Here is a 26,215-nt window from a genome sequence, read left to right on the forward strand (position 1 = left end):
ATCCTGGGACTAGAGGAATGGTGCTGGGAGGGGGAGGGAGCAGCCTGCAGAGCGTTGATCTTGTCAGCTCCAAGAGACTGGGACAGGGTGGTTCTGCTGCAACCACTTCTGACTTGTGCACAGTTAGCAGATGTTCATGTTACCAGAAACTTTCCCATTTTAAGTCCTGTGGGTGCAAGATGCAGCTACCTTTCCCAGCCCACTGCAGGAGGAGTTCCTGTCAACCTTCTTGTGTTTGTTTTGTGTTTTTTGCAGGTTGTGGGCTGCTCATTGCAGAAAGATACAGCTGAAAAAGGGTTAGCATCTTTTCATTCAATTTATGTCCTGAACTTTTAAGATCCTACTATTGCTTTTTTGGTTTTGTTTTTTGGGGTTTGGGTTTTTTTTTAATGTTAGGCCATTAAGTACATTCCATGGGGAGCTAGAGATTATAGGGGGAATAAAAAGAAAAAAAAGTAAGCTCTCATTACAGATATTGTAGGGACAAAAGATACTACTTGGTTTATGTAACTGGAAGAGCTCTATAATTCAATGAAAAGGGAAGGAGGCTGAATTTACAATTTTTTCAGTATGGCCTCATTGAAGTACAAATAAAAATGGTACTAACAATAGGAGCTGCAGTAAAAAGCGGCATTTGTCTTTTTTAAAAAAGCTTATTTTAGAAATAGTTATCTGAAAATTTGTTGAGAGTGGTTGGGACTTCTAGCAACATAAATAATTGATCAGTTTGTCTCTCTCTCCTTTTTGGTTGCTGATTGCTAACTTGAGCATTTTATGAATACATGCAAACCCAACACAAGCTCAGGAATATTAACAGCAAATATAATTTATATAGCACGAAATTCCCCTAGCTGCTCTGTAGATAAAGCTCTAGACTTGTCCCCAGTAGTCCCTCCTTGCCTATAAGATGCTAGCGTTGTCTGTATTGGAAAATTGACTTGGGAAAGCACAGTGGTATAATGACCAGGTATTATTTTGCCAGTGTATCTGTTTGACAGTTGACTGTTGCTCCACAGTAAAAATTACTTTGGGTATTTGAGCAAATTTACTTTGCTGAATAATATCAGTGTTGCTCTAGAACATGTTCACACAGGAAATTATACCATTGTAGTTTTGTTTTTCAGTTTTCCATAGTAAACAGTTTTCAGCTCTGAATAGTCGAAGCAGCTGAGTAAGGGGAAGAATGAAGTGCACTAGGAAGCAGGCAACTAACGGTGACAAACACCTAACTAACGTTACAGTTCTGGTTTGGTGTCTTTTGGTTTTTTAACCCCACTGATTGTAGGTTTGGGATTTTTTGTTCACTTTTGGGGTTTTCTTAATTAAATGACTAAAAGGGAATTTCTACTTTAAAGAGTGAAGGGAACTGCATATTGTTTGTTTGCACCTTTCAACTTTACAAAATGTTGCTATTTTTATTCAGATGGGTCATCGAATCATGTTTACAACTATCAGCCATGTGATCATCCACGTCAGCCTTGCGATAGCTCATGCCCATGTGTAATTGCTCAAAACTTCTGTGAGAAGTTTTGTCAGTGCAGCTCAGAATGTAAGTAAAACATTTAAAAGCTATCTCTAAATTTCTTTCACTGTCCCAACATTTAACTCTGTACTAGCAGGCAGTCTGTACTGCAGATGGTGTTTGGAGGAGCAGCAGATTGTGTCAAACGGTGTGAGAAGGGAGCATGAGTTCAGTTTAATTTGGCTCTCTTAATTAGCCATTGAATGAAGTCAGAAAGAGTCTTCAGACTTAAAATTGAGGAAGACTAAAGTAAAATGAGGGAAGGAAAGAATTTACAGTACTCCCGAATGTCCTATACAGATATCAAAGGCTATGTTTTTTTTTTTAATATTATGATGTGCTATAATCTGCACTGTCTTAATTTTACAGTGTATTTTTTTCATACTTGCCCTTTTTGTTTCCCATATATTCCTTTGTAGGCCAGAACAGGTTTCCTGGATGTCGTTGTAAAGCACAATGCAACACTAAGCAGTGTCCATGTTACCTAGCTGTACGTGAATGTGATCCTGACCTCTGTTTAACATGTGGAGCAGCTGACCACTGGGACAGCAAAAATGTTTCTTGCAAGAACTGCAGCATTCAGAGAGGATCCAAAAAAGTATGTAGATAGTTATACAACTACATGCCTATTGCCTTGGTTTTGAGGTGTTTTTATATTTTCATGCCAAAGAATGGAATTTCTTTGCCTTCATGCTGTCAAACAAGAAAAACAAAAAGGGAGGTAGCTGTCACTTATGTTAGCTTGCTTATGTGCTGCTGTTAAGCTCTGTGTACATTTTGTCATGTACCAATTAGTTAGTGTTTTCTGTGTAACACTGAAGTAGAATATCTCCTTTTCCCCATTCAGACTTTGCTTGTAACTTGCAAATAGGCTGCTGTTTTAGTGATAGCTCATCAGTCTTTCCCTGGATCAGCATAAGGAAGCTTGGCTCAGACATAAGATGCTAGCTATTTGTTTCTTCACTTGTTGATTCTAACACACAAACTTGTATGCAGTCTACCAGATATCTGGAAAGCCCATTCAGCTCTGTTAAATAAATAAACAAACAACCCAACCAAGGTTTCTTTCTGCTCTGGAACATCATCTCACAAACTAGTGCTCAGTTGAATACTGAGCTAATCAGCAGTGGGCTCCTGTCTGCAGACCTTTCTAGGGTGAAGTCCTTAGTGTATATGTTTTTATGTAACACCCTCATTTCAAGGTTAAACTAAAATTTTTATTGGTTTTCAAGTACTTCATGTGTTTTCTCTTTCACATACAACTTCTGATCCACAAGCTGTAATTTCAGTGTGCATTTGATAATTAGAAGAACCTGTGTTTGTCCTCTCTCCTGGAGCCCCAGCGTATGTTTCATTAAGTGACACAATTAAAAACAAAACAACAAAAAACAAATCTAAGCCAGGCATGTCTAAACTTTTTGTTTTTTCTCTCCCACAGCACTTGCTATTGGCACCTTCAGATGTGGCAGGCTGGGGAATTTTCATCAAAGATCCTGTACAGAAGAACGAATTCATCTCTGAATACTGTGGTGAGGTAAGGACGGAGAACACTGGTTATGTATGAACTTAATTGGTGAAGTTGTGTGTTGGCTAGGGACCAAGAGATTGTCTCTAACTTGGTATCATGTTTAGACAGAGAGATGTGATTGACCAAGTATACAGCTACTGCTGTCAGAGGCTCCAAACGCAGGAGCTAGATGGTTGAAATGTCACAAAAAATTTGACATAGGTTCTTGAGAGAATGAGAGGCTGGAGTGTCATTTTTCTCTTACGTGTAATTTTAATTCAGACGTGGCTGGAATTGTGTGCAAAATCATTTAGTACAGTACTAAAATTCAGTAGGTGCTTTCACTAAATTATGTTCTATAGTACTAAGAAAACCCTGAATCACGTATGCAGTCTTGATTTTGAGATAAGAAGTAATTCTTGCTTTCCTTCCGCTCTGAAAGAACTTATTTATGCTTATTTACGCTAAGAGCAAACCATGGTGGCTTGATAAGTGCAGAATGCTTGCTGAAAACAGTACTTTGTTTTGGAATATTTTCAGTCCCAGAGAATAAAAAACCCCACCTTTCTTTCAGAATGTCGGGGGTTTTTTGACCTTAAGCTGCTATGGTTACAAAAAGGGAGAGGTGGTCTTTTTTACAATTACTATTTCTTTCAGATTATTTCTCAGGATGAGGCAGACAGAAGAGGAAAAGTATACGACAAATACATGTGCAGCTTTCTGTTTAACTTGAATAATGGTATGTATGTACTAGTCACAACTCTTGCAGCATAAATATGTATGCTCACCATTTTGTTCAGCCCTGTTCTATTGCAGGCAGCACGTAACACTGAGAAATTCTTTCTTCTGCACATCTTTTCCTAGCAATGTGTAGATTCCTAATATTGATAGCTAGTGCTTCTTTCCACACACCCCCCCACCAAACGCTAGTCAACTAGATAGTAGCGATGGAGCCTATTACACAAGCCAAATACACAAGATGAGTTAAGTAGAATTTCATGGAGTAAAATCACATGCAAGCATTAGTAAAGTAGCCTAAAGAATTTAAAAGGCTTGCTAAGTATTGTCTGGAATAATTTTACTGTGACTTAGATTAGCAGTAAGTTATGATGGTAATTTTGTGTTGGGGGGGAAAAAAGCCACCCACAGACATGTGGCTACTGCCACTTGAAGAGAAAAATACAGACTGCACTCTGTCAAGTGTGAAATACTAAAAGACATTTGAAAGGGGGAAAAAAAAGCTGCTTTATGTCAGTGTTGACTTAGCATATTTATGGAGCTTCTCCTTGTGGAATAAAGGTAGAGAAGCTTCAAATGAGAAACTAAGGTAGTGCCACTGTGGCAGGAGATAAATGGAATGCAGTGTGGGTCAGCAGGAATATCTTGAGTCTTGCAGAACAATAAAGCTACCGTAGGATGTGCCAGCTCTTCCATGAGCAGTTACCTTTTTCCAGCTGCTAAAATCCAAGCACACTAGGTATTAAGCACAAAAATTTGTTTGTAGGTGACCTATCCATCATTTGTGGGTTTTGTTTTTTCCCCCCCTTCCTAGATTTTGTGGTTGATGCAACACGCAAGGGCAACAAAATCAGATTTGCAAACCATTCAGTAAATCCCAACTGCTATGCAAAAGGTAAGTTTAAGATTTACCTGCTTTTAGCAATGTACGAAATGTTGTGGGATACTTATTTAGAATGTTTTAGAATATTTGTGTTAACTTAAGTCTAAATTTCTTTTAACAGTTATGATGGTTAATGGTGATCACAGAATAGGAATATTTGCTAAAAGAGCCATTCAGACTGGTGAAGAACTGTTCTTTGACTACAGGTTGGTAGACGGATTTTGTAATCCTATCGTAGACTGGACTAGCTTTCAGTATTTCTGCCCAGCTCATCATTAATTACTGTGCCTGCCTCCTGACAACCTCAGCTCTCAGCAGCTGAGCTGCAGTCCCCTTGCATTTTTTTTTTTTAAGCCAGATACCATAGTAAGACTGACTTGAGCGAAGCAGCTGGTCAGGAACCTTGCAAATGTGGAATGCCAGCTTGTATAGAGAAAAGTTTAGTGACGAAGTGGGACAGACCTGCATAACTTTTCCAGGCAGACCTGCATATTAAACTTCGTCTGGTAGGGCTCCCTAGGTAGCAGAATGGCTTGTCTCTCCCATCATTCAGAAATGGGCAAGAAGTAGTCTTACCTTATTACAGAGACGTGCTTGCTAAGATTGTGTTCACACTTTCCTCTAAAATCATCTCATTTGAAGAAAACCAAGCTGTCCAGTGACAATTCTGTGTAAGTCAACCTTGAGAAACACAGTTGCTTTCCACTAGCTAAAATGAACTTTAGCATTGTGACATTCAAGGTGAAAAAGTGTGGAATTTTAGCATTTTGTGTCCTCTTGGTCAAACTCCTCTAAAAGCAGTTTCTTGAGTGGCCGGCTTTGTTCAGCATCTGCGACTTCACACAAGGAATAAAGGCCCCAGCTGGTGAGGAAACTATGGGAAACCTAAGTATGAGAGTATGCCAGGCTGTGGTGCTGTGCTGTTAGGTCAGAACAACAAAGCTGAAATGTTCAGTGTTACTGGTTTTTACTTTTTATTTTTTTAATTTCAGATATAGCCAAGCTGATGCCCTTAAGTATGTGGGCATTGAAAGAGAAATGGAAATCCCTTGACACCAGCTACCTCTTCTTTTAAACAAACAGCTGCCTTATCTTCAGGAATTTCTAGTACTGTGGGCAATTTTAGAAAAAATAAAAATGATGCAATTTGAAATTCTGTATTTGCAAAGTACTGTAACAGTAATTTATAGTAACACATTTAAAAAAAAAAACACAACTTTTTATTGCCTTCTCACCAGCTGCAAAGTGTTTTGTACCTATGAACTTTTGCAATAATGTGGTGTGGTACATTTTTCAACCTTGAATAAAGGATACTTGAACTTCTTCATTTTTACTGGAACTGAGTTGGAATTTTGTGTCAGCCAGTTGATGAAGTTGTGAATACTTACTTTCACTTTCTGAGCAAAGGCAACTCCATACTTGTCTACTTCTGTCACTTGCTTCAGGGCACATTTGAGAGTAATGTGAAAATGTGAACAGTGTAGGAGCCATCAGTGGGGCTGACTGTGGGAACTTCAGCACACAGCACCTAAGCACAATAGCCAGTCTTGCAGTTTTCATGCACCCGTGGCTTGAAGCTACATTCACATTCTCTGCAGTGATGGTTGCGGTTTGGAAACTCCTGCCGTTGCTGCTACAGCTAACCTCTTGTCACAATAGCAACTGCACTCACTCTTTTTAAAGTTTTTCTCTACTTATGCCAAGTCCTAACAAGGGGCCTGTCTATTAGCAGTAGATGCATTTAATGGGAGGGGAAAAAGCCCCCCCCCCCCCCCAAACAGCTGTGACTTCTGGGACAAACCCTACTTTCAAGACAAATTTGTGGTACAAGGTTTGCTTCTATCTGCCTGTTAGCTTAATGGCAACCCAGCTGCCCAAGCAGATGCCATGAATCTCGTCACTGTTCAGTTGGTGTAGAAATAACACTGATGAAGACACATTTGCATCATTTGATAAGGGAACCGGCAGCAGTATTCCAATAAACTGGAACCCTCAACTGCAGCTTCTCTGAAGCAGCAAACTGAATAATGAATGCAGCAGTAATTACACATACATTTCTCTTCTGCATCGACCAGCCCAAGGCCATTTATGCTGCATCTCTTATTTATCTGTAAGCAACCACTATTTTGCTTATCGGCACAGTTACTATCTCTTACTACAATTTTTTTTATATATGTGTTTTTATCCAAAATTGTTTACGTTGCAGCTAGTTGTCTGTTTGGGTCTCGTACAGGGCTACCACGTTTATTTCTGATTTGCCAGCTGAGTGTGAACTCTGCAGCCTACTGCTAGATAGAAGAGGATGCTCTAGTCAAAACAGCTGGGGTGGGAGGGCAGGCACAGGGAGACACTGTTGCAAAACCAATTTCAAGAAATCCTGTCAATGACTTGTGTACATTCTGCACTGGGGAGGCTCCAACTTACTGGCCCTGTTCAGGAAGAGCCAAAGCAGCGCTGCCTGCTTCCATGCTCTCAAGTACAGCAGTCAGCTGCCAGATGCCATCTTGCCCTGTGGCAGCCTGAGTAAGAACCAAGAATTCATACCCCTCATCTTACTCATCAGAAACAAAAAAAAATGAAGTCCAAAAGCCAAAACTTATTTTCTCCCTGCTTGGGTAAAACATGGCTCTTGTCTGAAGCTGGATCGACAGCAGAGCTCTGCAAGAGACAGCACACAAAGTACACAAAGCAACGCTGCTTTAACCAGGGATGGGTTAAGGCTAGGCTTTGAGAGGCAGCTCAGAGCAGGTTATTTCTGGCCTGTCTGCATGTGATCATCATTCACCCTGCTTCTCTGTCACCGTACCACTCTTGGGTCCTGCTACAAAAAATCTACCAGCACCAAACTTTCTGCTAGAAGGGTTTACAAAAGAAAAACACAGAACAGCACCTTAGGAAAAAAAAAAAAGCAAGCAACCCAGCACAGAAAGCATTCTTCTAAATTTCAAAAAGCAATTTGAAAATTGAACAGCACGGTGCTCCTATTACCCATGCTGGCGGTCTTTAGTGCAATTAAAGTTCTTTCAGAATAGGAATGGCAAGCATGCGAAGTCTCAAGTGGGGATGAGACTTTTCCCCCATTTTCCAAACCAGTTTGGATCACATCTAATACCGCTCCATAATTCAAGCTGGGAGTCTTTTTAAAAAAAACAAAACAAAACAAAACAAAAAACAAACATATTTTTGTAGGTCAAAGCCCAATTGTAACCAGGAAAAATTAGTTTCCCCTCAGAGAAAAAGAGTATCAACACAAAACCTGGCTCTCTTTTCTTCGTGCCAGAACACACTGAACAAATCACAAATTCTAAGGGGGAAAAAAGGGTTTGGCTGCAGAAGTTAGGTTCTTTTCACCATCAAGAATAGAAAATACAAATTAACAAAACTGAGACCTGTGAGGATGGTAGCATTTTGCTTGTAGCATGTGGAAGCTAACACTCATTTCACATGCATATAACGAACACAAAACATTGGGAGAAGAATGGAGTGAAGCCTGGTCAATCAAAATATGTGTAGTAACACTCAAAAATATTTTAATTCCCATCACAGGTTGCATTTAATGGGAATTAATCTTTAGGAACACACTCAATTTTCTATTCTAGTCAAAGAAAGGGGCAGCCTAAACCTTATTTATTTAGGGCAGCATTTAGGCAAGTGTGATGCATTTTATAGCGTACTGGCCAGTATTAAAACCAGCTCCAATTTCAGATGACCAAGTATTGCCACATATATTCCAAGTATTTTCTATTCTGCATATCTTGTGAAATCATCCCAACTTTCTTTGCTTTTCAAAGTGCAGACATTTCCTCTTAAGAAAGAAATAACATGCACATTTGATGATAGATGACAATTTTTTTTCAGAGAACAAAACGTGCTTTAAATCACCAGAAAACAGTGAAAAGGAGGAAAAGCAAAACGGATTTCTATAGCTTTCATAACCATTATACCTTTTATTTACATTTAGAAAGATAAGTCATGAAACTTAAAACAATAAAACCAAATGCAACTTGTACAGAAATCTTTTAATTTTTTTTGTTTTTTTATTTATCACACATTAAAAAATGAAACACACTATACAAATGGTTTTTCATAGCAGATTACACATGGGTCCATTCAGACTCGCTCTCAAAGTGCTGCCAACATTTATAAGTGCCGCCTGGGATGGCAGCTGTTTGTCATATAGCCAATGTATTGATTTAAATGCAGTAGCATGCAACCCTTAAAGGAGAAGGGTTTGATTCCTTTCTGTTCTTAAATTAGGTTAAATGGCATTGGTGTCCATATTTACATACTTGAAATGTATCAATCCTGAGCAGTTCTGATGTAAATCTGAGACTGGCTGATGGGAGTCCTGGTCTCAGTTATTAAAAAGGGAGGTCCAAATGGCAGCAGGGTGGCTGCTATGAAGTTCCGTTGCTTTCATTCTTTCCATCACATACCTATTTGCCGAGTGTCACACAGTCAAGTAGTTGCTAATAAAAATGTTAAGCCAAGTAACTGTAGGTGTCCTTCTCACCATCTACGCGTTCCAAGTACTCCTTCTCAATCAGAATGTCGATGCATTTCTGTGGGAGAAACAAACGTAAGCGGTGCGACACCGGCAGAAAAGCCCTCTCTGTGGTTGCTACAAACTTTGAGCAATTTTGGCCAGTGAATTTCATGCGAAGCAGAGGACGGGAGTAGGCAAAGGGCACAAACCATGGCAATTCGCTCTCCTGTTTCTGACCGCATCCAAGCAGAGGACGTCACTAATCCACTAAACTGAATTACGCTTACTTGATGCCATTTCAGGGTAGTGACTGGGACATCTACTGATCATCAGTATGCTGAGCAACTTCATAGTAAGACAGCAAATAAAGAGTTAAACCAAGATGCAGAGCGCTTACCGTAACGTTACTAAAGATAGCAGTTGCAGTAACTAGCTGCCTGTTTCAGGACTTGACTGGGTGCATCTCCTTCAGCATTGGTGCCAGCTTATGCAACTGCTCTCTACTGCCTGTTTTTTGCCCCACCTATCCCCTTGGTGGCGGACGTGAACACCATTGGTGGGACCACTAAACAAGCTGATGACAACAAACAAATATGATGCCCCACTCCCCAACATTTTTATTCGAGAAGAGATCAGGAAACTGTTCTATTGAGCTGTCCCACAAGCAGTGGTACTCCCACAACTGGGAGAGCAGGAACAAGGGGTAAGCCTGGAGCAGAGGCTGCTGTAAGCTGGCACTGATGTGAAAAGATGCAATTAAGCTTCTATTTTACCACTGCCAGCAATACGAAACATGCATATTACCGCAAGAGAAATACAGTATTTCTGGTTAAAATATTTCCTACTTATTTACAACTCCAAAAATCTGTCCTTACCCATCCCACTCCTTAGCTTCCCTTTTTAATTCAGAAGCATGTGTTTTGTCTATATATATCCTCCTCACCTCCTGGAACACAGGTTCAGAGATGCGTTTCTCACATACCTTAATTACTGGAACTCGTGGCTTGAACCTCGAGGACAGCTGTGTTAGCACTTCTCCAAGCAGTTGCTGGTGTTTTAGAACCTTCCTCATTTTCATGATTCTCACAATAGCAGCCTGCACAGCAAAGTCGAAAAGGTGTGCTTAGGAGCAAACTACTTGTCCTTCTGGATAAAGCCATTTTACTTCCCTGGCAGATCATGTCTGCTAGCGCAGAAGCATCATCACGACGAACTTGAGTACCAGATGGGGAGAAGCATGCCTACAAATGTCAACTACTCACGCAGACTTTAAGAACTCAGATTCTACATAGCATACAGTCATCAGAAGTGGTTTTGACACATGAATTTTAAGAAGTACTCTGCTTACGGTCAGTCATAACAATAGTACCAACTGGTACCAAGAGCAACATGAAACTACTTACACAACCGAAAGCTGCCTTTGTATATTTAACCTTACTGTGACGCTCTCTTAGCAGTACGTTTGTATTTCCTTCCTCTGCCCCTTTGCTTCTCAAGTGGATTCCAAATGAGCTGGTAGAAAAACACTGTTAAGTTCATACTACCTAGATGTTACTAGTTTTCACCCAGGACAGAGGTCTAGTGAGCATGTGCATCCATGGAACCCAAACACTCATCAACATGTTGTTAAAACAAATGTGAAGAACAGTGTCCTATTGTGCCTTTCTACATTTTCTATTACAGACTCGCATTGCCTTTAAGGGCACTCCACCACAGTGCACTGCAATGGCATGTTGTCTTGTAATAAAAATTAAGAAAACCCCACAATAAGCTTCATTAAAGGATTACACAGCTGTAATTCTCAGTTCATAGCACAGCAGCATTCTGCAGTACAACTCACCTGAATCAGTAGTTTCCTATCTTCCTCTATATTTTTGTGTGTAGTTTCTTGCTCCTGCTTCTGTTCAGTCTTCATTGGCACATTGATGTTTACCCTTAATTTTTTGCTGTGAAGACAAAACAGGTTAGTAAAACAATTAGCCTGTTCAAAAAACAACCAAACAAAACCCCCCCCAAAACCAAAAAAACCCCAAACAAAACCCAACTCCAAAATAACAGCCACACCACCACAATTACTTTACAACAAAAGGGGACTTTGGCACTTCTGAAAATTTTAGACAATCTTATTCAAGTTTAAAAACGTAAATAAAAACCAAAAAACCACAACAAACCAAAAAACCAAAATACCTTTCTGGCGGTTGTTCGTGTATTTTATGACTTACTGAATCCAACCTGGTGTTAGGTCAAATTAGCGCAATATATTACACTGTATTTGAAAGATTTCTATGTTTAGGAAGAAGCTTCCAGCCAGTGAATGGGACAGAGAAAGTCAGTGGAAATAGAATCACCATTTTAATTTACAGATTGGACTCTGACCATGACGTGGAGAAATCCATTTGTTTTGTAAAACTGAATTCTGCCTTTCTTCTACACGCCCCCAGTGCCCACGGTTGTGCTGGGGCGAGCCCACTACCACACGTGACCGCTCTCAAGACAAGGTGTGGTGTCGCAAGTGGGGAAGGAGCCTCAGCACCAGGGAGCGCAGGGCAGCGCCCAGCCTGTTGGCAGCACTGGGGAATGCTGTGGTGGAGCGGGCATCTGTTATTTATTTAGCATAGTCTTGTGCGTCATAAATTGGGAACCACCAGGCCGCACGGTGCAGCAACGCTGAGCTGTTTCCATCACTGCATTAACATAACTGACCATGAATTCTCAAACCTTTAATTATTGGCCAAGGAGGGAAGAAAGCGGATAAAGTGAGGTACAAGGAAAGGTTTTAAAATGTTTCTTTCACTTGAGATCTTATCTTCAGGAAGTACTGAACTCCTCACTGAATTTATGTGTGTTTACGTCTATGTTCTGGTAAGCATGATAAAAAGTCACCACAGTACTATGAACAGCTTAAAATATATGAACGTTGAAGGCAACACTGGTTAAAGTAGGCAAGAAAAACTACTGAAAATCGTCTCTATTAAGTTTTCAAATCACTGTACGCTCTGAAGTTCTAAAACGAGCCTGCTGATCTTCTCATGCTATCTCTAGTGGATGAACATTTAAGACTTTGACCTCTGCTAGTCACTGTACACTACCGTAACCTTATAAAATATAATGTATTTTGCTGAATGCATGCAAGTCATGCACCTGGGTAAAAACCAGCAGAATTTCTTACCAGAAATAAATTATACAAGAATTAGACAAGAATCAAGGAACAAAAAGGACATATGAAAATATGTCCAGGCCTTGACAGACTTTATGACAAAGTCGAAGTCGGATAGCTGAAATCTTACCCATCTCCCCTACTAGCCAACCCTCTCCTTTAAAGCTGGTACACGTTGGATCTATATTTGAATTGGCACTTGAACCCTGGAGCTTTCATCCCAGGTATATTAGGTTTTACCCAAATTTTGAAGGCAGAGAAGGAGGATGCTACCCGTTATACACAAGTGATGTACGCTGCTGAAGTTTTTCCTTACTTTTTATAACCAAGATACAGTTTTATTAAGGTATCTGGCTTTAACTCCACCTCATCGACATTTGCATTTTCATCTTCCAAAACCTGCAAGAAATAAATAAAATAAACAAATAAACAAATATTCATTAATACATTTGTGAATGTGATGCAGCTCATAAAAAAGCAAGAGTACTTACAAGCAATTTTGATTTCAACAGTATCTGTAGAACTTGTGCCAAGATATCCTACAAAATTACAGAAAATATTATCAGCGCAGACAGACAGCAGCTTTCTCTAACTTAAAATACTTCAATGAGAATACATGTATTTAGACTAAGAACTAGTGAGTGCGGAACACTGCAAAATGAGTGGGGAAAAAAAAGCGGTAAAAATGTAGTTCACAGAAATAAAATGTAATAAGGCCCTTTTTGGGTGTTAGGACATATTCCCCTTGCGGTCGGTCAAATAACATCAAATTCTTTAGAAAGACTAATTCCAAACAACAGATCTTTCCAGTTCCTGCTTTAGGAGCTATTTTGCAAGCAGATTTATAAGTGTTAAGAAATCGTTTTTCCCAAACCATGCAAATATACATACCACGGCAAGCTTAAACCTCAGAAAGCATGCACCCTCTGCTTTCTGATTAACATATTTTTCTTTTCCTGCTTACACCAGGGATCTGTTCTGGTTACTGTCGCTGGTCGGTCACCCAGACGGCTACGCTACTGTCAACGTTCTGTGCAGGCTTGCAAAGCTGCTATTTTACCACAGTGGAAATCTTCTGGGTTTCATGCAGTTAGTTTTCAGCTATATGAAGAGTTTTATTCTGGTCCAACCATAATTTGGGCCAAATATTTATTTTACATAAATCTCTCTCTCTCTCTCTGCAAACAAGCATCCATAATAAATGGTAACCCCACAGGACTTCTGGGTTTGCTGTAAACCATCATCAGCAGTAACTTTCTTAGATATGCATTTCTAAAAGTAAAGATCTCGCTGACTAGGAATTGCCTAACTTTCCAGAAGTCCCAAGCAGACTTGATTTAAACCTACTAGTAAATGACACAGATGCCAAATAAACTGTGGGCCATAAAGTCTACTTGGAAAGGAAAGGAGGGAACCTTTTCCACCAGAGCGAGTGAGCCAATGAAACTGCAGATTTGACCATGTTCATGTACTTGAGATGCTTTGACATGTAAAGAAGAACGGATGGATGCACAGATCAATCATTTAGGGAAAATGGTGTTTTTCCTTCCTAGAATGTTGTCTTTTAATATTAAAATGTACGTAGTGAAACACTGAAAACTTACTACCAGAGCTCAGCAGGAAGCTAGACAATTCACTCTAGTCATGAACAGGAATATATACACACTAAGATTCATCAGAAGACTAGGCAGTTATGATTACAGGAAAGTAAACCAGGAAAGTAAGTTGACCAAGAAGAGAGCACATTTGTCTCCTTCAGGACAGAAACTGACTCTGGCTTCAAGCATGTCTAATCCCAATTTCTTACGATTGCAGGAAGAGCCCTGAAGACCAAAAGACTTGTTCACAAGAGTGTGGTAAAATGTGCAAAGTCACTACCATTTTTATTTGAGTACTGTCTGTCAGCTGCTGCACGGTATAGGCATCTTCTGTGTTGTACTGCAGTAAAATCGCCATCTGGAATGTGGATGCCTAACAGATCCAAAAAAAGAGAATGAAGGGGAGAGGAGGGGAAATCAAAAAGTGAGAATGAACAAACATACTTTCTGAATTTCAACAGCCTGAAATTCACCAGTTAAACACACATACTGGAATATTTGGACAACAGAGAATAGCCAACTAGTGCTAATCGTTACACAACTCCAGCAGAATAATGAAACCAAATTTATAAGCAAGGCAGCTATCAGTGGCTTAGTCACATCTATCACCACAGGGTTAACATATGTTGATGACAGGTCCAAAGTCTGAGATGATCTTGTTTCTTCTCACTGTTGTGAACTCCCCTCTGTCTACTTTTTGAGAGAAAGCAGACAGGAAAGTATAAGAAGCATGAGATCTTATGCAAAGAGGTTGCAGTTGTCTCATACAACGCAGTTCTACACCTGTTTAAACCACAAGTAATGTATTCCCTTTTCTAAGTCAATTTTCTTTTAAACATAGATGTTAAGTATCAGTACAGTAAATAAATCAAGCATATAATAAAGGTTCTATTAATCATAACACCAACAACCGTCTGGGGACAGCTAACATTTATGTTCACTTCAGTAATACACAGATCTGTAGCCATCAGGTCTTGCATCTGTGCTTTGCTTTATTTAAAGACAGTAGCATTATTCACAGGAATAAAGCTAATGAATGCATGTGAGCATCGTAAATAGTAGCTTGACATATATGTGTGTGTATACATATGAACATACACCTCCTCCCCCCCCCCCCCCCAATTAAGGAACTGAATGATTTAAAATACTTAACTGTGATATATCATTACATACTGTTAATGAATATTTTCACATACAAATAAAATACAGCTCAATTCACTGTATTATCTATTAAAATTAGTTTGTGTGTGGGCACAGTTACTCACATGAACTCCACTACTTCAACATCTACACACTTCACCATTTTAAAAACATTTATCTGCATAATGGTCCTTTCAAGTAAGGAAAAGCAATTATCTCCAAATGAGGAGTAGAGGCTGAGCAACTCATCCAGATAACTCAAGAGCAGTGGAGCAGAGCATGAACACATCTTAAATGATCAGCTGCATCCAGTACTCTGAATGCAATCATCACCAAGCGTTGCTATTGGCATGACGTTATCCTTACCTGTAACGTGTATCTATTTTTGAAACAGTTGGTAACCAATTCCCCTTTGGACAGCTGATACAACCATGTTAATTTTCTTCCACTATGACGACTGGCATAAAATGCAGTAAACCTCTGATAGCTCCGTTCTAACTGTATAGAAACAACAAAAATAAATAAATAAAGAATATTATTTACCTTTATTTACCATTACTAGGAACATGCTCTGGAACCAACAAAGGAGAATCAAATCTGATGACCCTTGACTGCCATGTTGTCTGAATAAGACAAACAGAAATCCAAAGTATTCAAATGCTTCAGACTGGATGAAAATTTCCCTTTGTCATGAGTTTCCCCTTCAAAGTGTCATTAACAATACAAACCTAAACAAGCATTTAAGTTCCATTCTTCTTTTTATGATACATTAAGTAAGGCTAGAAAGGCCGTTTCTTTTAATCACCTTCATGCTCCAGGTAACAGCAGTTAAACTTATTTCTCATGTTAAGTATTCATGTCTTGTCTATTCTGGATAAGTGCTCAAAAGAAAACTAATGATTATAACATCTAAAGATTTTACTGGACAGAGCTGAAGCAATGGCAAGAAAAAGTTTCTTAAATAAAAGTATACACAGAAAAATACACTAACAAAGATTTGCTTCAGTTACTGTTGAATGTTTTGAAGAAAGATTCATTAACCAGGGTCTTTCCACAGGAGAAAACCGTTACATATTTCACACAGTTCCCTCCTACTACCTTACTCACTCATCTTGTTCCAAATATCCTCCAGCCAAACAGGCAAACACCAGAGACACTTCCAGTCCTCCCTGACACGCAACAAAACAGGAGGAGACACCAGCCTCGTAAAACAGATTTCTCGCATGATCATTCCGCGTTTGGATGAACCAAGTGCAAGCGTCTCACCTCAGATGGCAGAGCAAACGTGCAGGACTGCTGGAACGGCCAAGATCCAGAACTCAGCACCTGGATGCTGAAATCCACTGCAAGAGAGGTGAAGAGGCTGAGCTGCATTATCCCCCTTGCTCCCATCCCCTCTTCAAACACACAGTCATACTTCTAACATAAACAAGAAACGGTTCTGCCTTTTGGTCAAACTAACAGGGTGAAAAATCATTAAGCAACATATATTTTTTTTTTTATTCAGACCATAAAACAAAGGAATTCATGTAAGATATCGCTGCAGTTGGAGAGCTTTAGATTTACTGTGACACTCATTCAATTTTCTCTCATTTTTAGACATTATTATCCTTTTCTATCCCCACAACGGATTTCTTTTTTAACATGCAACTGTAAAAATTGTAAGCGTTCATTTTTATGTGTAACTAAAACTCATCACTCCACAGTACACAACTGCAAGAATAAACATTTCACATTTATACTTGTAAGGCATTTTGGGCAAGTCAGTGAGAATAATACAAAAATTAAGTGAAATTTAAGCCTGACAATACACAACTAAATGTAATCCAACAAATAATTATCAATTCTTTAAAGAATTTGTTTCAATGTGCTTCAATGAAAAAATATTTCTTTATAAAAAAGTGATAGGGCTGTCTAACAACCTAAAACACAACATCCTTTTTTCCTTAATACTTTTACACAAGTATGAACTTAGGCCATGTTGTGCTCAAAATCAAAACTGTTTAAAGAAAAACATCTTTCCAATTAAAAAAAAAAACAAAAAAACCCAAAAAAACCCCCCAAAGATTCAACTTAATTTAATTACATACCTAAATATGAGCTGCAAAATCAGGAGGAGGCTACCCATAACAGAAGATATAAAGTGCTATTAGAAGACAAAGTACAGACCTAAAAGACTAATTTAAAAATCCTAGCTATCTTGGTCAAAATAATACTAACTAACTTCTGGGGGTATGATGTCTAAATCAAATGTTTCTCTCATATAGTTAGCTCTGTAGAAATAAGAGGAAGCTAAACTACTCAACAGCAACTTAGGTAAATGTATTACTTACAATCTAACGGTTCTGAATTGGTCAGGTGCTTTTTAAATTGCTCATTCAAGTCCTTGCTTACACCAATATCTTGGAACATCCGCTGCAGCTTGGAGGTATACTCAAAACCACAAGCTTGCTGTATTTTAAAAGCACAGATAACGTCAGCAAGACACATTTTTGACATTGGAGAACGAGAAGAACAAAGTATTGGAGCCTATTTTCTTAAAAGATGATGTATAAAATTCAGTATTTCCCTTACTCAAAGTACTGATCCCAACTAGACATGCTCTTTAACTGTCATCAAAAACTGAAGAAAATTTTGTTTAAAAATGAAGCAAAACACACAATGAAATAGACTACTAAAAGAGTGTTAGATCGTATTTTGCTTGACCCTGAATGAACAAGGGCTAATGAAATTAAGCAACTTTTCAGCAGTCATTCCCTTGGATAATTATATGCATGTCATTCATTTGGATAAGAATAGTTAAGCTTAACTCCATTGGACAGACATGCACCACAAGCTCCCAGGAAGTAAAAAAAAAAAAAAAAAAAAAAAGGAAAAAGACTCAGGTTGTGTATTTTTCTATTGTACATAAAATAATGAAATGAAAGGACATACATCAGTGCTTTCCAAGGCAGCATGAAGACCTGCAATACGGTAGATCATGAGACAGTCATGGAATACTCACTTTTAGTTTAGAGATCATGCTTGCCTCAGCATCATCACTAGCACTGTTCTGATGTACAAGTCTTTTTGCCAGCATTTTAGCATAGAATTTTTGAAACACATCTTTATCCTCAATGTACTTGAAGACAACCATCTGGAAAAGCCAAGATAATTTGTAAGAAAAAAAATATTTAAGCATTTGTCTTGAAAAAGCTGTAGCAGTAGCTACTTCATTTGCACTTAAATTTTTTAAGGGCAGGGTTTTTGGTTTGTTTTGTTTTCGGGGCGGGGGGGGGGGAGGGAGTGGTGGTGTTTGTTTGTTTTAAATGTGGATACTATTTTACACACATTAACTGTACATTCCACATGTACAGCCTTATATATGAATAAATATGTAGTGCGTATATGTAATTATATAAAAATATATTGTAGAAATACGTGTATATAAAAACGAAGTAAAAGCATAAATTCCATTTAGCCACTTTAAATCTCTGTAAAGGTTTTTTTTTAATTAAAAAAAAAAATACAACCAACAAGCCACACAGAGATGAAGATTATTACTGAAAAGCTGAAATATTAAGTAATGAAATCAAACATACAAAATAAAAGGTTTTCTCTCATCTGACTTGTGTGACAATCGAATATTACTAACTTGTCAAAGCTTACACAGAAGAGAACTGTATTTATAGATATCTTACCACTTGATTGAGTGTATCTTCCAATTCTGCTTCTTCTGGATTCTTTGAGCTGCAATTAAAGAAATGCATTTTTAATGAGTCCCAAAACTGCAGAATTAAAACAACATGTGGATGTATATGGAAATTTCATAAATAAAGGAACACAGATTGAATAGTTCTGGGATCAAAGACTCTTTAGAGACGAAACAGTGTAGTGAAATGAACACTTCTTCCCTACTCCACATGTAAGCAATTCTGAAGTACGTGATTTTTAAACAATAGGTTTAAGTCCTGGACCATGAATTGCTTGGGACTTCCTGATAGCCTGATACTTCTCAGGATTTATGAGCTTAAACATGGATCTCTCTCTTCCTGCCTTTTTTCTGCTGCTAAATGCTATCTTCATTTCTTATCTTAGATAGTACAGCTATCTAAGAAAAACAGCTGAGAGATGGGTTCTTGACTGGGTGAGAGCTCAGGTGGCACCACATTGTTTTCTTCCATATCACGCTTGTCCATCAGGCATACCCCAGATCTACCCTGCAGAAAGCTAGTATTTATAAAGGGGAAAATAAATCCTTTGCTGAAGGGAGGAGGGTACAGGGAAGGGAAAAGTGAGCAAGTTCTTCTGTTTTTGGGTTGTTTGGTGGCAGGTTTTTTCCTCCCGCAAAACAGCTAGAAAAGTTGCCAGTGACAAAACTGACACCAATCCAGTATGAACTGAACTGATACCAACTCAATGTATGAGCTGCTGAATCATTTGAAGCCAAATACCTTAATTAAATTATGAACCATGAGAGGTTAGAAAGCAGTTTTTGTCCTCCTCAATTTCTGCCCAGGTAGAAGAGGATACAGAGAAAACAACAGGAGGAAAGCAAGAGTTTTAATGGAAAAAGGGAATGTGCGTCTCTTCTTTACAACATAACAGAACTCAAATTGGGTGGGGGACACCTGAAAAACCCCTTCTGTTTTATTAAAAAAAAATTAGAACTTAGTTTCCTATAAGGAAAGAAAGGTCTCAGTTATTTTATTATTTCCCCCTCTTCTTCAAAAAAGAAAAGTAAACTCCATATAATCTTTAGGAATGATCCTATTGAAATTTTTTGTACTCAGAATTTGGTATAATTAATTTTTCTTGAAACGTTAAGTTCTGTTTCTGAAGACATAATATAAAACTTCATATGCTAAAACCATTTAAAACAAAAGCCAACCTGAAATAATAATTTGTCTTTGAAGACGTACCTTTTCTTTAGTAAAGAGTCACAGTATCGTGCCAGTAGCTCTGGTGATTTACTGGATGATTGAGCCATTTTTGTCACTGCATTATTATTTATAAATCGACCACAAGCCTATAAATCACAAAAGACAGTGAAATTTTGGGAGACAAAACACTGAATAGAAAAAAAAAAACCCAAACATTCACTGTATGCCACTACATATACTTACTTTGTCTAGTGCAGCCACAAAGCCAGCATCATTGTTGAATGCAGACATGACTAAAGCATTGTATTTCTTATGGACATCCAACACTGTCTGTACATACATTTTTGGATCCTGCAATAAAGAGAGATTGTTTTTTGCAACCCATTGACTTTCTGCTTTCTACTTCCTCCAAAATGGAGCTACTCACTGGCCTAAGCAAAATTTTATGGGGAAAGTCTACAAAATATTAGAAATATTTTAAAGGTAAAATAACATCCAGACTTGTTTAGGTCCTATGTCCAGGACTGACTTACATTAGCACAAGCTTTCATTTACAGCAATCAGAGTGCAGAGTGTACTACATCATATAGTACAAAAGACGACAAAACCACTTACTCAACCATTGCAAACATTTCCAAGAAGGACATTTTCAGAGACATAAGCTCTGAAAATTAATTCAAATTAATTAATAATTAATTCAATAATTGAGTTATTATTGAATATCAATTATTATTCAATAATTGAATTAATTGAATAATTAATTCAAACCAGATCTGAGAGCTGGACAATCATAAAATGGCAGTTGCTATAGAAGAAACCCTCAAAATACATCTCTGTAGTAAGAATGTAACAGGTGTATCCCCAATAGATACAACTTAGTACAGAAACCTCAGTCATTGTTGACAGTTCTTAAAAATTATCCGCTCAACACCCAGTGGCAGCCAAATGCCAATAAACATCAAGTTTATGGCACTCACAGACTGAATTTTATGTGCAATTACTGATCTCTGCATCTCAATAAAGACGGAGTGGAGTCAGAGTAGGAACAGTGAAGGGCAACTAAAACACCAGGCAGACAGGGCAGCTACTATACAACAGACCAAAAAACCTAGAAGTCTTCAATTTGGAGATCAGAAGTTTGAAAGGGCATATGACCAAGGTTTACAAAATCAGGAGAATGACTGAAGAGACGAACGATCACTAAAAGCCACCTTTTATAACTACAGGGCACTTGATGAAAGCGATAGGAAACAAGTTTAAGACAGATAAAGTAAAGAACATCTTTACATATAAGGTAGTGGACTTCTGGACCTTGCTGCCACAGGAGGTTGTTGGAAGCAGGTAATATCAGCAGGTTCAAGAACAGATTAGACAAACTCACGGACAACAGGTCCATAAATAAAAACTAAAAGGACTGGGCACGGAGGTACTCCTGTAACATTCATATTGTAAGAGTTCTGGATGCTTAGACAAATGGCAAAAGATGGGCAGGGTTGCATCAGGATCCTGAAAAACATTTCCTGTTGCCACTGAAGACAGACATAAACTACGTAGATCACCAATCTAATGCCGTGCTTGAGATAAAGAACTGAGATTACTGAGAACCTCCTAGACAAGAAATTCAAGTGGACTTGAAGGACATTCAGAAAGGCATCTACTGATTACAAGGACTCCAAAAAAAAAAAACCCAAAGGCACAAAAAGCAGTAATCTTCTGACTGAAGAGCAGTCTCGTTAATATAGTTAATGGAGTCTACAGCACAACTCATTCTGCAGTAAAAATCTAAAGTAAGTCAGATGAGTCAAGCTGGTATGACTGTTTCTCTCCAATGACTACAGAGAAACTGAGAAGCGTTTGCTCAGCTGATTATCTGTTTAGACACAGTACAGATAAATGAAGTTAAGCAGAATCAATCCTACCTAAGTGTGATAGAGGGCTAACAAGGCAATAATGAATAGCGATACAGTGGTGTGAAGGGTATTGGAAGAAGAGGCAAGCTGATTCCCAAGGGAGACAGCCAGAGATACTGTTATGAAAATGAAGAACAAACGTGGAAAAAAAGAAAGATGAAGAAACAAGAAAAAGTGTCATGATCAGGAAGAGTTTTGTAAACGGTTGGAGTCAAAAGAACTAATACATACAAATCGCAGGCTTCCCCTCTGTCCTGGTTTCAGCTGGGATAGAGTTAATTTTCTTCTTAGTAGCTGGTACAGTGCTGTGTTTTGGATTTAGGATGAGAATAATGTTGATAACACACTGATGTTTTAGTTGTTGCTGAGCAGTGCTTACACTAAGTCAAGGACTTCTCAGCTTCTCATACTGCCCTGCCAGCAAGGAGGCTGGAGATGCACAAGAAGCTGGGAGGGGGCACAGCCAGGACAGCTGACCCAAGCTGGCCAAAGGGATATTCCATACCATATATGACATCATGCTGGGAAAAAAAACCAACAAAAACAACAAACAACTGGGGGGAGTTGGCCAGGAGTTACGGCCGCTGCTTGGGAACTGTCTGGGCATCGGTCAGCAGGTGGTGAGCAATTGCATTGTGCATCACTTGCTTTGTATATTCTTTTATCATTATTATTATTTTCCCTTCCTTTTCTGTCCTATTAAATTGTCTTTATCTCAACCCATGAGTTTTACCTTTTTTTCCAATTCTCTCTCCCATCCCACTCGGGCTGGGGAGCCGAGGGGAGTGAGCGAGCGGCTGTGTGGTGTTTAGCTGCCTGCTGGGTTAAACCACGACACCCTCTCTCAAAGATGAACTAATTCCTGGAGAAAAAGCTTTCATTTTTCTGGGAAATTCTTCAAGGCCTAAGTACAAAGAAACTCAAGAGTGATGACCACTAGGGGGATGTGTCAACCATGGAGTACATCTGATTTCAAAATTTAAGGTGGCATCTACAAATGAAGCTGAAGATTCCTGAACTTCATGAGCTGTAAGAGATCAACACTGCTAAAAAGCTACACACTTAAAACTATCGAAGTGAAGAACAGACACTACACACACGTAAAACATTTTAATCTGTGCTAAAACCTAAAGTTTTTACTGTTCTCCATGCAATTATTACAGATTACTGCTTTAATGATTACTAGTATGAAGCTATTTCAAGAGTATCTGAGGCCAGTAACAGGTTAAAATGAACTCTGTAAAAAATCAAAGTTAAACCCCATTTTAAATATTTACCAGACTCTATATTCTATCCTAATTTTGCTTTGTACAATGTTTCATTCTTTTTTTTTTTTGCTAGAAAATGTCATATTGTCTATACACAAAAAGGTTAGCAAAGAGTTTAAACAACTTCATGTTGCCGAGATTCAACCCTAATCAGTACAAAATTAAGTCTGAAATGACAATTATGGGATAAAAATCAAGAAAGCCAATTACACGGCTAAACAACCACAGTGTTGCAGAAGACCTGACCTGCTCCTTATATTGTCACCTCTCCAACCATTTCAGTTACCTCTTCCTCTTGTATTTCTCATGCTTTTCCAAATAGAATAAAGCCATTCACCAAAAAACGAAAACCAACAGAAACTTTCTCCACACAGTCCCATCCAAGTCAGAAGTCTATAATATGATGAAATAAAGTACAGTCCACTGGAGATAACGCTTCTTGAAACAGTGGACTTTCAGGTATATTTGTAAGTGTAGGATGTTATATTTGCACAGCCAGCTTTCCAAGCAGCATGACATCCTGACAGAGAGCAAAAACTCAGAAGGAAAAAAAAACCCAAAATAAACACTCCACACCCCCTGCCCAAAGCTCAAAGAGTAGTAACACAGTGATGTAACTGTAGTTTTAGGCCTACTATCAACATTTGAGAATTGCCTAGTCCTCACAAATTAAACCAGTGAGAGGGCAAACTGGAAATTGTATCAGGAAGCATTCACCCTCTTCTAATATAAAACTGGCAGCAACCACACACAGACTTATTTTGATGGGATACTTGCATTTAGAGCAGCTTCTCCACATTTCTCAATTGCAGCTAGACCCTGATTATGAATGTGGGTTTCCAAAAGTTTTTTCAGCTCTCCAAGGCCATCCTGGATTCGAGATACAAGGTTATACATACGTCCCAAGTCTGAAAAAAAAAAAAAGGAAAGCCAACATCTCCCATTTGTACTAGCTATGACTCCAGTTTCTCATTTACAAGTTGCCAAGAGGAGTTAAACAACCATCATCAAAAATATACGTGCAATTGCTCCTGTAAAAACCCAGAAAAAACTACAGCAAAAAATTATACAGTATAGCAAATCTTTGCACTAACCTGAAAAGCTAAGACTAGTTAAAGAGAGACCAACCTGTTAAATATTAAGATCTGTTTTACCTTCACAATGCTACGTAAATCTCAAGCAGGAAAAAAACAACTTACAGAAATAGATTTATTTCTGATTTCTAGTTTTCATAAATTTGAAGAGGTGCAAGGATTTAAAAATGGAGTTAAAACCCTCTTATTTAGATGAAGTTTTGAAGTGTTACCATGAATTAGGACTGTCATTAGTGTTACTGCTGGCTGTGCTAAGAGCACAACATTCTCCAGCTGACCACTGTCCTTTAAATCTTATTCTGAACAGGACAGTTCTCAGAGATCTAACACCACCTGTAGCCTTTTGTATATTAACACTTCTACTACCAGTGGTAATGGTTGGAAATTTAAGGCAAATATTATGTATTGCTATGACCTTAGCAGATAAACTGAAACATTATAAACCAAATTTCCTCCAATAAAGCACTGTCAGTAAAGCCATGTCTCAACTCTTAAACTTTTAAGTCACTGATTATCAGTAGAAGCAGTTGTATCTCAAGGAAAGAAAAGCTTCTGAAAAACATTACCACAGAGCAAAACTAACAAAGGTAAAAATAAACTGGATGTCATTTCACATATGTTAAAATCTCGCCCGTTTTCAGCCAAGACTTTCCAAAATCAATCAGTAATTTTGGAAAGTCTAATATCAAAGAGGGTTTTGTTTTTATTATTAATTTTCAACAGGGCAGATGCTTTGTACATTCTGAGTGCAGAACACTTTTTAAAAAACAAACAAAAAACCCAAACCAAAACAAACTTTAATATGGCCATAAACCAGCTACGCAAACCCACTAGTTACCTCTTATAATCTTGCCCTCACTGAACAGGCACTCAAGTGAAACAGTAAACAACCAAATTAGTTACTGTAAACTAATGAGGGTATTTCACCTTGTTGAATCCATCTTAAGGTTGTCAGCTGCATCTAGCACTTCTAAAGTGTAAGGACTTCTCTGAAGGGCTTATGAGCAATTTATTATCACCTGAGGATTATCAGATTAAATAAAACAGAGCAATCAAGCAGCTGTATCACTACCTAACTCTGAAATACAACACAGAAATTGATGCCTTTAATAGTGAAGCAATGACACCTCTATTCAGACCCATTTCCGTATAATACTTTCCATTCCTTAGAACTTCGGCAAGCTTAAACATTTGGATTTGAAAAGCAAACATTTTTTCTCTCTGAAAACCACATTTGCAACCTGATGTTAAACTTCTACAACAACGTAAGTTGTTTCACCTACAGAATTTTAGAAAGACAAAGAGAATTTTAGAAAAAAGGTAGGAAAATAATGCCATGCATAGATATAATAAGCTGCTGCTAGACCTACCCACAAATAAGGGTTCACAGGTTGGTCTATCAGGTTGTCTGTATTTGGTGAAATATGGAAGAGATGCTACAAAGCCTCAAGGAAGATTTACACAATAACTCCACCTAAATCATTACAGCCTGCTCTCAATAAACATAATTATTTCCTATAGGTATCATACTGATGTGAATAGGTAACACATGACAAATGTGCCCCACAACCTTTATAACTAGTTGCACAATGTGATTAAAAATTTACAGAACACCATCAGGAGTGGCCTGTAATACGATATGCTTAACATACTTCACAGGAGACAACCTCAAAACCAGTGTACTTTCAAGAGCAAAGCAATAAAGATTTTAATCGAGAGCAAGATTTTATTATAACGTTAGGATAGTCTACAATAGGCTATTTTAGTATATTACAAATTTGAGAGTGAACTGATTATAGTGATTACAGAATGAATTCTCAAAGAATCTTTCAAAATAAATGTTTCTAATCTTGAGACTTCATGAAACTTAAAAAGGGCCAGGGAACTACTGTAATTTGCACAAGTGAAGCCCGATAAAAGAAAATATTTTGAAAAAGAAAAAAAAAAAAAATCAGGCATTTTAAAATGCCAAATTAATCTTAGAAATAACCCAAATGAAAGTAAAACCAAAGACATATAACAAGACGGTGCCCAAGACACAAGGTACTTA

At 38.2% G+C, this 26,215-nt stretch overlaps 2 protein-coding genes across 5 annotated transcripts in view; one reads left to right on the forward strand and one right to left on the reverse strand.

Annotated features, from left to right (window-relative positions):
- The window catches only part of EZH2 (enhancer of zeste 2 polycomb repressive complex 2 subunit), a 51,465-nt gene extending 45,482 nt beyond the window's left edge, over positions 1-5,983 (forward strand). For all 4 annotated transcript variants that reach the window (XM_076330742.1, XM_076330740.1, XM_076330738.1 and 1 more), the window contains exons 13-20: positions 256-296; positions 1,424-1,549; positions 1,942-2,120; positions 2,961-3,056; positions 3,687-3,768; positions 4,582-4,662; positions 4,772-4,856; positions 5,643-5,983. In XM_076330742.1, coding sequence (XP_076186857.1) covers positions 256-296; positions 1,424-1,549; positions 1,942-2,120; positions 2,961-3,056; positions 3,687-3,768; positions 4,582-4,662; positions 4,772-4,856; positions 5,643-5,703 — 751 coding nt within the window. In that variant the 3' untranslated portion in view covers positions 5,704-5,983. The remainder of the gene's footprint in view (positions 1-255; positions 297-1,423; positions 1,550-1,941; positions 2,121-2,960; positions 3,057-3,686; positions 3,769-4,581; positions 4,663-4,771; positions 4,857-5,642) is intronic.
- Positions 5,984-8,577: 2,594 nt separating this feature from the next.
- Positions 8,578-26,215, reverse strand: part of CUL1 (cullin 1) — a 55,543-nt gene continuing 37,905 nt past the window's right edge. Inside the window, exons 9-22 of the mRNA XM_076330743.1 lie at positions 23,849-23,979; positions 20,137-20,244; positions 19,933-20,039; positions 18,712-18,760; positions 18,036-18,167; positions 17,365-17,482; positions 16,298-16,374; positions 15,398-15,529; positions 14,172-14,264; positions 12,785-12,832; positions 12,610-12,692; positions 10,977-11,082; positions 10,119-10,232; positions 8,578-9,212 (exon numbers count right to left, since the gene is read on the reverse strand). Of these exons, the coding sequence (XP_076186858.1) occupies positions 9,132-9,212; positions 10,119-10,232; positions 10,977-11,082; positions 12,610-12,692; positions 12,785-12,832; positions 14,172-14,264; positions 15,398-15,529; positions 16,298-16,374; positions 17,365-17,482; positions 18,036-18,167; positions 18,712-18,760; positions 19,933-20,039; positions 20,137-20,244; positions 23,849-23,979 (1,379 nt within the window). The 3' untranslated portion in view covers positions 8,578-9,131. The remainder of the gene's footprint in view (positions 9,213-10,118; positions 10,233-10,976; positions 11,083-12,609; positions 12,693-12,784; positions 12,833-14,171; positions 14,265-15,397; positions 15,530-16,297; positions 16,375-17,364; positions 17,483-18,035; positions 18,168-18,711; positions 18,761-19,932; positions 20,040-20,136; positions 20,245-23,848; positions 23,980-26,215) is intronic.

Source organism: Aptenodytes patagonicus, chromosome 2 (genome assembly GCF_965638725.1).
Source record: "Aptenodytes patagonicus chromosome 2, bAptPat1.pri.cur, whole genome shotgun sequence".
Taxonomy (NCBI): Eukaryota; Metazoa; Chordata; class Aves; order Sphenisciformes; family Spheniscidae; genus Aptenodytes; species Aptenodytes patagonicus.